A 12248-nucleotide genomic window follows, 5' to 3' on the forward strand; every position below is an offset into this window, starting at 1 on the left:
GCAAAGTCATTTAAATCAGATTTCCTACTTATTCTGATGATTCTGAACCTCTTGACTATGTCTTTGTGATTTTACGCATTGAGTTGCTGCCAGATGATTGGCTGACTAGATATTTGCATCAACAAGCAGGTGTACAGGTGTACCTAATAAAATGGTCACTGAATGTATAGCATCTTTCTTACATTTAACAAAAGTGTTACGCAGAAGAATAAAAACAAGAAAAAACTGGAAATGACAATGATAGAAGACATAAGAGCACATGTTCACATGTAAGAGCATGTTACATATGTCAAGATATGTATAAAAACACATTTTAGATAAGAGTTTGAAAAATATAAATAACAATATGCACACAATTGACATTGATGAACACAGATGAATAAAATACAACCATCAGATTGACACAGAGCAGTTTATAGAGTACTCCTTCCTGACAAAATAGGCAAAAACCAGAGGGAGACTGAATGGGGAGAAACAGAAATATTCCCTGATCTCTTATAAAAGGCAATCGAGATAAAACCCCGGGATATATGTTATAAAAGACTAAATGGACATGTATTTTTTGCATGGTTCATTAAGTGAAAGTCAGTCCGCTGTAGAATGACAAGGTAGGATGCTGGAACTCTGTTTGCGTCCTCAAGGTAGTGAATGGATGGGGGGGGGGGGGGGGTGGCAGATCCAGACAGCAGGTCAGAGTTCAGGTCTGGCCTCTTACAGAGGCTAAATGCTCTGATCTACTCCCCCACACACTGGACAATGCAATCTCTCACAGTCTCACAGACGCTGACCAGCACCACAACAGTCATGGAACTGCATAATGTAGGCAAGGCACTTTATTTCAACTCCACTTGTTTTGGTGGTCAGCAGCTGGGTTTATGTTAGACTGGCGAAGTCTACTTCCTTGCAAGGGGCTCCCTCACAATGTATTTGCCTTAAACCACATGTCACTCTGAATGTGATCCATGTTTGAAAAAACATGCAACCAGACAGTAAAGTCCTACATGAACATCTAGGGCAGATGGCCAGTGAATTCTATACATTACAGTGTTAATTGTGCAAGGACAGCATTAAAAGACAGATGTGGGACGGCAGTGTAGCATAGTGGTTAAGGAGCAGGACTCGTAACCGAAAGGTTGCCGATTCGATCCCCGCAGGGGATTGAACCCCACTGCTGCTGTGCCCTTGGGCAAGGTACTTAACCCACAATTTCCTCAGTAAATATCCAGCTGTATAAATGGATAACATTGTAAAGAACTGTAACCTATGTAAGTCGCTTTGGATAAAAGCGTCTGCTAAATGAATAAATGTAAAATGTAAAATTAATCAGTGTTCTGCTTGATTGAATTCAGACCAATGAGGGATAAGAAAGGGTAGGCAAAAGTAAATCTGGTGGGAACAAATCCCTAACATCATTACACAGGAGGGTGGTTGCATCATGCACTGGAAGGTAAAGCTCCCCTGCAATCATTTGCATGACATTTATTCATTTGGCAGACATTTTTGTCCAAAGCAACTTACATAGGTTGCAGTTCTTTACAATGTCATCCATTTATACACCTGGAGGGAACTGTGGGTTAAGTACCTTGCCCAAGTGTACAGCAGAAGCATCCCAGCGGGGATTGAACCAGCAACCTTTCAGTTACAAGTCCTACTTTTTAACCACTATGCTACACCAGTCAGGAGAAAGAATGAAAAGAAAAAAAAAACATTTTAAAAAAGACAAACATAATCTTGCAATCATGTTTTTTATTATTATTATTGTCAAGAATGCTAAAAATCTGAAATATTCCCCAACCTCCTACCTGCTAATGCTCTCAAACCTCTGTAACTGGGGGCACTGTGTTGGCGAGCAGGTGATGTCATTTATATCAGAGGTTCACTTCATAGTTTGGTTATTGTTATATTACTTGGGTAAGTTTGGTTATAAAAACAAGTTTTTTAATCTATTTTAACTTCAATGTTCAATTCTGTAAATCAATGCAGAGGGAGTTTAACACATGCATACATATGTACAATGACACCATTACAACTTTTTAAAGTGTCCTTGCAATAATTCTTTTAGCAATGAGCACAGCACAGTGGAAACATTATATCTTTTTGTTTAGCTGTACAGATTTGAGAGAATCATAATAGTACAGCAGCCCTAACTGCAATCCGCAAATAATTTCCTGTTTTTGAACACTGGGGAAAATATTCACCTCTGGCTGCAGACATACACACAACAGTGTGTAACAAAGCTGCAGAGATGACAGGTGGCCTCAGCCACCAATCAAAACACGACACTCCCATGCTCTTTCTGGTAGAGTATGTCGAAAATATTCAGTGTTCAAAAGGCATCACACCACAAGTACCTGACATCCCATGAACTGCAAATTCCAATTAGTTGCCACATCCTGAAGATAACACAACAAAGAGAATGTTCATTGATTGATTGTTCAGATGCCACATAAACCACATGAACAAGAACATCCATATGCCACAGAAACAAAACAGGATGTCAATTTTTTACAATCTGGCCTGTCAGAAAGCCCTCAGAACTGCCCAGCTCAGAGCAGGGCAGAACAACAGTACGGTGGGCTGTGTCTCCATCTAGTGGGAAATGTTTTAACTACAAAAACACTGTCGACGGTATCGTCCAAAATTACAACTAAACATGTTGTGACCTTCATTTTTTGTAGTTGAAGCTTCATCACATTGACTAATCCTGAACAATTACGCCTCCTCAGATTGCTGGCATCCCTCACAGCCCAGCTCTCTTCAGCGACTAATGAGAGCACTCTTTGGTTTCATTTGAATGTGGCTTGCACTTGCATAGAGCCCCTCCTTGTGATTCCCCATGGAGGCGTATGCAATCGCACAGCAGGCCAGGTTTACAAAAGGATTGTGCAGTGTTTTACTTTGGAATTGTGTAATTCCCTCCTGTATTAGAAAACAGACTCCTCGTGACTCCTCATGACTCCGCATGCTAAAAAAAAAAAAAAAAAAAAAAGAATTCCAAAAATATATGGCATTGAAATTATATGGTAAATACTAACACATTTGCCAGTGTATATCACATTCGCCTGTACGTATACTATCTCCACTGATAACACTAAATGAACACTAAGTAATTAACAGTATTGGAAATCAAATCATTAATCAAATTACATATCAAATTAGGATTTTTTGGAAGTTTTAGTTTTTCCTCTATCTTCCTTTTCGTTACTGATAACACTACGATACTAGTTTTAGACACTTTCTTTTACTCTTCTGTCAGCAAAACATGTAAAAACTGCAGTCAAGTCCTCTGGGGGAGAACCTGTTGCACATTAACACCAACGCGTGGACGCAGCACCTATCAAAGATACAGGACAGTGTGCCAAGTATATCCTCTGAACAATAGCACACCGCTGACATTGTTCGCTCTGGGAAACAGGGATCGTTATCAGGCTGCGCTCGTCATTTCAACGCAATTCCATTCACTGTGAGCATGTCCTTCAGCACGGCCTACATTGTGTGTCCATAAACTATTGTTCCTTCCGATATCTGTCCTTTTGTGGAAACAAGAAGGTTAACCTAAGGTTGTTCATTTTTGCTTTTTTCTTGTACAAAGTTATCTACACGCCTGATCGATGCAATGCATCACAACACAACCGTTGGTTTCTAATGACTCTTTTTCCTATATTAAAGTCCAAAAATACTTTTATTAATGTTAATGTTAAATACATTTACAATAAGAGGAATTATAATCTTATCCCGACAAAATATGTTGCACAAAGCTGGGCTTGTTTCAGTATGCAGATATCTTGTTATTTATTGACTATGGACCTACTGCCTTTAAAAAAAAAAAAAAAAAAAAAAAAGTACACATTATTGTAGGCTTATGTGCCTGTTATAAAAGCCTTCCCCAACTGTTCCGAGGAAAATGTTAAAGGAGACAGTGAAACTGAGGGAGACGGGGACTTTAAGAACCCAGGCAATCAAGAGTGACACAACATTCTGAGACAAGTGATTTATGATAGACATCTTACGCGTCAGATATGTAGTATTGCGTGCACCCTTTGGCAGGAAAATAACATTCTACGCAAAAAAAAAAAAAAAAAAAAAAACAGTTACATAAATAGCCATGTAGCCATGACAAGCCCTCTGTGTTTGTTTTTACTCCCAACCCAATCTGCCGTTTCTTTTTCTCCACCTAGAGGCAACACTGCAACAGAATCCCAAGAGCAGTAATGCTTAATTTTATCGATGCCGATTGTACAGAAATCATACCTGGAATTAGTTGGTTGGTAAATTAGTTAGAACGTTTTAACTAAATCTATTGCACCTCTTAGGTAGACATATCATTTTAAACTTTAATTTACAATGAAGCTAATGACCTGCAATTTAATATAGCAAATTAATTATATACAATTTAATTATATACAAATTTAATTTAATTATATACAAATTAATAACACTACCCGCTATGTTGAATTCTCGTCCACGTAACTAAACAATACCGATAAATCGCTTGATTTAAGAATCGCATACTTATGGGCCAATCCCACACTAGGTAGGCTAAAGTATACTACGCCTACCTGTGGTAAATGGCTATGTAGATATTTTACGATATACAATTCTAATTAAATAGGCCTGCTGACATGTATATTTAAGCCAGCACCTATTTTTGGATGCACCACCTAGTTTGTCAGCAGAGAGATACGTCTATAACTAGCTACATGCCTGAATGTGAACACAGCAAACATACACATGACAGCCTTAACTCAGCAACTAGACGGAACGGCATAGCGCAACTACTTGCTATTAAGCCTGCTGGTTGTGTTTTTCCCTATAGCAAACCTTTGAGTGTCTGTGGACGTCTTAACAGATTTGAAGTTAAAATAAGTTCGGTGTTTGAAGCCTATATGGGCTATGTTATACCCTGTAACAGTGCAGTGCAGCTAGGCCGTAAAATGATTTGGTAACATTATTGGGCATAGCGTAGTGGTTTAACGTGATTATCGTAACTAAATATTAAATACAACAACGTGTTTAACGTTAGGGATAGGTTACAGTTAAATAGGTTAAGATATAAGGTTTAAACGAACGAGGTCTAAAGTTTGATGAAAGTCCGGCAATGGATAAACTATAACTTAACTGTGTTGACGGTTGACCCTTGGTAGCAACAGGTCTTAATAGCTAATTTTATAGCATGATAACTAAGAAATACTCGAGCTGAATAGCTGGTTAGGGCGTTTGGTTGCAACGAGACTTTGTCCAAAGGGTTTTAATAGAAAACTACGTTTCTGAGAATATCTGCTTTGACACATGTAGCAAGGTTCTGGTGGGTTGTTACATGTTTTGGCGTTTTCGTTCACGATGAAAAAGAGGTGAATATGAATAAGTAGTCAACTATGGTAAATAACAGTGTTATACTATTATCATCCGGGTACTTCGCCATGCTAAGCACAATGGCGTTAGTGTTAGGACGCAACATTTATGTGGCAGTCTAGGCAGTGATGTTCTTCCGCATAAAGTAGACAGTATGGTTGTATTTTTTGTTCACAATTTAATTCGAGAGATCATCCATGTGTTGTAATGAATATTAAGCTCTTTCGGTATGTATTGCCACATAACTACGTCACACGCAGGTATATAGATTACAAGAATCAGCGTCTACTGTGTGTCACGGTGGCCGAGAGGTTAAGGCGTTGGACTCGAAATCCAATGGGGTTTCCCCGCACAGGTTCGAATCCTGTTCGTGACGAGCTACACTTTTTCAAATACAGTATCAAATGTTGGAAGGGGAGCTGTGAAATATGAGGTGTTTATGCTGATGTTTTTAAACGTAGGCATGGAAATCTGACTATTAGGATTGCGATGATGTAGCGACCAAGACTGAAACAAGACGAACAGTACTAAACACAGCAACCCTAGATAGGGAGCTATCTAGACAGCTGTGGCATTGCATTCATATATTTTAATCGCCCATACCGTCTTCTAGTATCAAAAATAAATGCTAGAAATAAATGTAAATGCATAGTCTAGCTATGTAACTTCCGAGAACAAACATTCATTTGTATGGCTTGTATCAACTGTGACAACTCTTTTTTGAGGGGGGGGTGGGTGGTTGATATAGTAGTTCGTAGCCTAATTTTATATCTGTAACAAAAATTCAAGAAAGTAATTTGCTTGCATAAGAGCTGCGTGGAAAATTATTCAATAATAATGAAATAATATATGTCATCGTTAGATGTCGAAACATGCTCTTTTGTTGCCCAATCAGATTTTACATCTCAGAGGCTATTGTATGGATGGAGAAAACGGGAAGTACCATTTCTGTTGAACTCTTCGATAGATTTAATGTGTTTTTTGCACTTTAAGGTGACATACTGTCATGTAAGCATGCCACAACATCATTAAATGTAATGCAATATCAACAAACGAAGTATTGTTAAATACAGGATTTGTTCCTGTTGTTTCAGATGAAACACAAAAGTACCCTCCCGTATCCCCCCTTTTTGAAAGGGTGGAATGGAATAATCCGGTCTCTTTATATTACCGGCGGATGGCACGTTGGCGCAGTCCGGGGCATTGTTTGGAGAGAGGGGAGGTGTTGAATGTAATGCGGTTTAATTGTACAGAAAGCGTTAAAAATAGACTTTGCATTTGATAAATAAGCGCCAGGTCTCTTAAATGTAACCTTATATAAATAGCAACACTTAAACGTCTGCTTAAAGTGGAGATCTAACATTTATAGTAGGTTAACTAGCAACATAGTAACGCTAGCTGGACTTGTAGTGTAACAAAAGTTAAACCGGTCACAAAAGACGCACTTGGTATGGAATTATTCCGTCGATTGTAGAGGGAATTTGGATTTTGAAATAAAACAAGGCCCTAGTGCCTCAGTGTTCGGTAAACAGCGGAATCCAAAAAATCTGGGTGTCAGTAGATAAGTCTTTTGTGATTGAAGCTCACCATTGTAAAAGGGGTTTAGCTTACAACCCTGGCTCGGACCTAAGACGTTCAGACTACAGTGGATATCGGAAACATTTTGTAACCAAAATTATATAACGTTAGCCACGGCGGAATGTAATCACGATTCGTATCAATCTATTGATTTTGCTACATTGCCAGCTATAGTCGTAGAACGGAGAAGGTTCATTATCAAGATGTGTGGGTTTATTGTAGGAGATGAACCCGTACAGAGGAAGTGAGTCAATACAAGTAGTCTGGTATCAAGCTAGCTAGGTATAGTTAAAAAACGAAAGTGCCTCTGTAGGTTTAAAGCGCAGGGAGAAGATATATTTTCCCCTCGGAATCCATTTGGCTGCTATTTCCGCACATACAGAACTTGCCAAGGCGAGCAGTCTTATGTATGGCCAGCTAGCTAGCTAGTTGAATTTCACCTTAGCTGGCTTGCTAGCCAGTTCCCACACCCGAATGCCGCTAAGTGTTTCAGTTGCCATATAGCTAGCTAGCTAGCTACATTCCCCAGTCTCCTCAAAATGTCGACCATCCCAAACGAAGCCGTGTTCTTGATAAAAGATGTAAAGCCTGGACTGAAAAATTTAAATATCATCTTTATTGTTTTGGAAATCGGTAAGTTACTCGGGCGAACCCCGTATCCCTCATGAAAGATCACGCTTTATTTTTTTTTCTTAAAGGGACAGGAACCATTTTGATTCGTGGACTCTGGTCTTGATGACGCACAGTTAACGAAGTTTTCTTAAGAACGTCAGCTATGTGTATGCGTTTTGTTGTAGCGTGACGTAGTGTTCTGTAACTTTGTGTTCTTTGTAACTTTGGGTACTTCCAGCCATTAGTGAGACAACAGATGGTGTTGGCGGTTTTTCAGATACTTTTTTGATACATTTGATATAACTGTTTTCAGGCTAATCCATAAAAAGTGAATTTTCCCATGCGTTTTTCTTTTAGAAATACTCAGCGACGATTTAGCCAGTATTTTTGGAAAATTGATTAAGGTGAAAACATTACCCAGTTCAGTCCTTAATGAGCACTGGACTCTCTTCCACTTATAGTTCCCTTTGAAAGGGCCCGCAGTGGGTAAGTGTTGAGCAAGGCGCCTGTTTTTTTTTTGTTTGTTTTTTTTTTTTAATACTCCCTACAGGTCGGGTGACCAAGACAAAGGATGGCCATGAGGTGAGGTCCTGTAAAGTGGCCGACAAGAGCGGAAGCATCACCATCTCTGTCTGGGACGAGCTGGGCAGCCTCATCCAACCTGGCGACATCATCCGTCTTACGAGAGGGTAGGTGGCACACCCACCTCACGGCCGACACCAGGGTCTGCTAACTTGCCACATTCTCCGAGGCACTGACTAAGAGCAAGCGCTGAGACGTCTGCACTGTGCATGAGTGCTGTAGCGTAATAGCCAGTGTCCGCTGTCAGCCCACCCTGACATGCTGTTAATTTATGCCTGTGAGCAGTTGCTCAGTACTGTCTTATTCTTCCCCAGTCCTCACCCCACCTCTCCAGCTTACCATCTCGCCATCTTTCTGTCTCCAGCTACGCTTCCATCTGGAAAGGCTGTCTGACTCTCTACACTGGAAGAGGAGGAGACCTGCAGAAGATTGGAGAGTGAGTAGTGACCCATTTGTTCTCTGTATTTCCTGTTCTGGGTGCACTTCCTGTTTCAAGTGACATTTCAGCTGTGTTTAGCGATGCTAAGGTGTTTAAAAACATCTGTCATAATCATGGCGGTCCACTGATCCTTATGTCACGTGAATAGGCCGATATGCTGTTCCCAGAGCCCTCTATATTAGCCTGAGTCTCCTAGATGATTGAAAGATCAGTTTGTGTGTTAAAATATTATACAGATCTGATCTAGCAGAATGCAACCCTACCTTTGTCACCCCAGTTGTATTGTTTGTATTATTTTTTGGTCTTTTCACTGTCAGCTCATTTTAATTTTTACAAGCAGCACATTATCAGGGGCCTTGATTTGCAATGTTATAAATGGATAAATGGTGACATTTATTTTTATTCACTGTCATTTCCAAATATACAAGAGTGAGCCTTTAGTAACTGTGCAAGGCATCTTCGGAAAATTAAGTGTAGTGCTTTACAATATTCTCTGTGTAATGGGGCTTGTAGTTCATGTTCTGGGCTACATGTCATCTGGGTACATTTCAGTGTATGTCAGATGCTCTTTGATGTTTGCAGGATCTACATGGGGCTCTCCTGGTGTCCATTTTTGCTCATTGGAGGTATCCCTTATGTCCCTGTCCCTTTATCCTTGCTCTGTCTCTCAGGTTCTGCATGGTCTACTCCGAGGTGCCCAACTTCAGTGAGCCAAACCCAGAATTGCTGGCCCAGGCCAACCTCCAGAACAAGACGGTGAGTACTGCTCTCTCAACCCCAGGGGCCGAGTCATATACACCCCCCCTTCTTTAAGTCACATGATTCAGGCCTATTGCATTCCTTTCATAGCAGGGCCTCCCTCGCCCAGAATAGCGTGGAGTCATTCTGATCTACTCACACCCCCCCACCCCCTGTACTCCCAGCCAGTGCTGTGAGAAAATTTCCCAGGATTCCCACCATGCAGGCAGAGTAACCAGTCGTGGTTCACAGACAGGCTAGTCCACCGCCCGGGGCCAGTCGATGTCTGGCTGTCCCTCCTCACACAGCATGTCATAGTGCTCACAAAACGGATCAGAAATCATTCTAGCTTTTAAATAAGCTGCTAATTAAGTTGCTTACCATGAGCAGCCTGGCGCACGGTATTGGTCGTCATGAGATGGGCATTTGTAACTCGAATCGTCTTCCCCTACCCCGTCCCCACAGGCCAAAGCTGAGCAGCCCGGTAACTTCCCACCCAATCAGAATTCAGGTACTGCTGCACAGACAGGTAAGAGAATATGCTGACTGCGCAAGGGATATTCACTTTTTACAAAATGTTGGGAAGAGCCTTAGACCTTATAGTTGAATGTTGTTCATTACACAGAATGAATGCTGGGAATGTTGGAGAGAGTCTAGTGTAGACTGGAATATTGTTTAAAAACAAATGTTTTGAGTTTTGTTAATACTAAATAGTCAGTCTGAGCAGCAGGTTTAAACACATTTTTAACTATTAAATGATACTAACTTGATTGCAAATTGTGCAACACAAAAGAATGGAACCCTGTTTTATTTGAATACAGTTGCAATAAAGAGGTGATAAATGGCAACTGTGTGTGAATGCAGCCCAGGGTCTGTTTAAATGAAGATAATGGCCTAGCAATTGTTTTATTGCTAATCATAATCGGGCTATCTTACAGGAAATGGTTCTCTGCAGAACTTCTCCACCAATAGTTCCTCCCCGGCCCCCCGAGACCCCAATTTCGGGGGTTTGGGCCGGGCCAATGGGCGCGTCCCAGGGAACGGCGCCTCCATCGTCCCTTCAGGGGGCCCCACTGCCAACCCAAAACCCTCTGTCACCATCAGCAATGGCCGGGATCCAAGGCGTGCATCCAAGAGATGAGACGGAGGCCGACACCCTCACCCCCACACCCATCTGCCCCCTACAGGGAAACGCACAGATCCACCCCCTCACCTGAGTGCCAGCGACGCCAACCCTTACACCCCCAACCCCCTCTCTCCTACCCTCCCCAGCCCAACTCAATCCGACTGATCCCATTTGCTAAAACTATACACCCTACTTGAACACTTAATGCACTTTCTACTCTTTAATTTATAATGACCTTAAGAGTAAGTCATTGCTGTAATTTTCTTCAGGAATGTTTGTTTTGCTTTTTGTTTCGTTATTCGAAAGGCTTAAGCTGGTGAACTTTGTTTTGATTTAGAGAAGTTACAAACATGCTGCTTCGTTTTAGTTTTTTTTTTTTTTTTTTTTTTCCCCCCACCTCTCATCCGTTCCTCGCTACCCCCTCTTGACCAAAACATGCCAGAATTGAGTGTGTGAAAAGGAAAGGCAATAGTTTGGATTTCTACATTTAGGCTAGGCTAACTCCAGTAGTATGAACTAATAAAAATGTAAACCCCCCATGTGTTCACAAGTGTTGTCTTTTTGTTTGGGGGGGTGGGATCACATTGAACCCCAAAAACCAACATTCAAACCCAGGTGAAGTGATTGACATGTTTTCCTCTGGGCCCCTTTCACATTCAGCCTTTCAATGTGATGCCTGTAGGCCTTTACTGTGCAGGGAATGCAGCTGCATTCATCAAGTGTGATGCAGAGCTCATAAATTAAGTGCAACATTAACACTGAATGCCCCAGTTCCCAGTTATAACATTCTTTTGAGATCAACTGCAGACCACTCCTCTGAGTGAGAACCTACACCATAGTTTGTCTAAATGGGCCAACTGCAGCCGTATGAAGCTCAAGTTTTCTCAAGTACCCTAGCGAGGGGCTGAATTCTGTTAGAACAGCTCCTCTCACTCTTTCCCATAAGCATCTTGAGCTGATCAGTCAAATTGTCTGTAAATGTATATGACAATGGAAATGGTCCCACTCCACAAAATGCTTCATATCAAATGATCTATTAAACTATTTACGTAAATTTGTGTATATGCACTAGTACCCATGTGTTGAGAGTAGACAGCACATTCTGCAACTTTTTTCAAATGAGTTAACATTACTGAGACTGAGATACTGTTGTACAAACAGGGTGCATGTTTTATGACACCAACTTTAAAAGCCTTGAAAAACGATGTATAATAAAAATCTGGGTCTAAAAAACACACAATCTCTCAACTTGTTTTATATTATTACCAATGTGAAATTAATAGACAAAACCTTTGCTCTGTAGCTGGTGAAGAACAAAAACCTTCTTAAGTGTTGGTGTTTCGGGAGTGTACTTTGTCACCCGGGAGTGGATTATGACTGGAGCCATAGTTATTGTGGGAAGTGGCCAGAAACCTCTGTGTAGTCTCTACATATCAAACCCTGCGAGAAAGAGGAGTGCTCTACTGGGTGAAGCCATTCATTTCAGCACAGGAAAGGGCCTACACTTCCTGTTTGCTGCTTTGCTGCTGTACAGATAGAGGGCACCACAACCCATTCTAAAAGCAGAATTGTTCTTCCAAAATTATTTTCATTATCTCAGATTCATTGTATATGTATACTTGCATAGTATTTTTTCCCAGTTGTTTCATAACCATTACTAACATATCTGAATAAGTTTCCTTGCAGTCCTTTTTCATATTTACTTCTTGTCTACACTGTCCTTCAGGAAAAGTAAGTGTTAAAGCACATCTGAACAGTGCTACAACCAGAAGACTGATGTCCTTCCCAACCAGCAAATCACAAAGCAGTCATACTGCCTGC

The 12248-nt window shown here is 40.9% G+C and overlaps 1 protein-coding gene and 1 non-coding gene across 2 annotated transcripts; both read left to right on the top strand.

The window, feature by feature from the left end:
• The first annotated feature begins 5646 nt into the window (after nucleotides 1-5646).
• On the top strand, nucleotides 5647-5728 carry trnas-cga. The gene has a single exon. It is a non-coding gene; the product is annotated as a tRNA-Ser (tRNA).
• An 831-nt stretch (nucleotides 5729-6559) lies between these two features.
• nabp1a (nucleic acid binding protein 1a) lies at nucleotides 6560-10966 on the top strand. Its single transcript, XM_036540534.1, has 6 exons — nucleotides 6560-7563; nucleotides 8093-8231; nucleotides 8489-8560; nucleotides 9235-9319; nucleotides 9767-9830; nucleotides 10240-10966. Exons 1-6 carry the CDS (start codon nucleotides 7470-7472, stop codon nucleotides 10440-10442), a joined length of 657 nt encoding a protein of 218 aa, XP_036396427.1. The 5' UTR covers nucleotides 6560-7469; the 3' UTR covers nucleotides 10443-10966.
• Nucleotides 10967-12248: the final 1282 nt, after the last annotated feature.

The sequence above is a fragment of the Megalops cyprinoides genome, chromosome 11 (assembly GCF_013368585.1).
Source record: "Megalops cyprinoides isolate fMegCyp1 chromosome 11, fMegCyp1.pri, whole genome shotgun sequence".
Lineage (NCBI taxonomy): Eukaryota > Metazoa > Chordata > Actinopteri > Elopiformes > Megalopidae > Megalops > Megalops cyprinoides.

What these genes read in the sequence shown, in the direction of transcription:
- nabp1a (XM_036540534.1), top strand. Translation starts at nt 7,470, where the DNA reads ATGTCGACCATCCCAAACGAAGCCGTGTTCTTGATAAAAGATGTAAAG. An exon ending in ATCATCCGTCTTACGAGAGG is followed by an intron (nt 8,232 to 8,488) that starts GTAGGTGGCACA and finishes TTCTGTCTCCAG; the next exon opens with CTACGCTTCCATCTGGAAAG. An exon ending in CCAACCTCCAGAACAAGACG is followed by an intron (nt 9,320 to 9,766) that starts GTGAGTACTGCT and finishes CCGTCCCCACAG; the next exon opens with GCCAAAGCTGAGCAGCCCGG.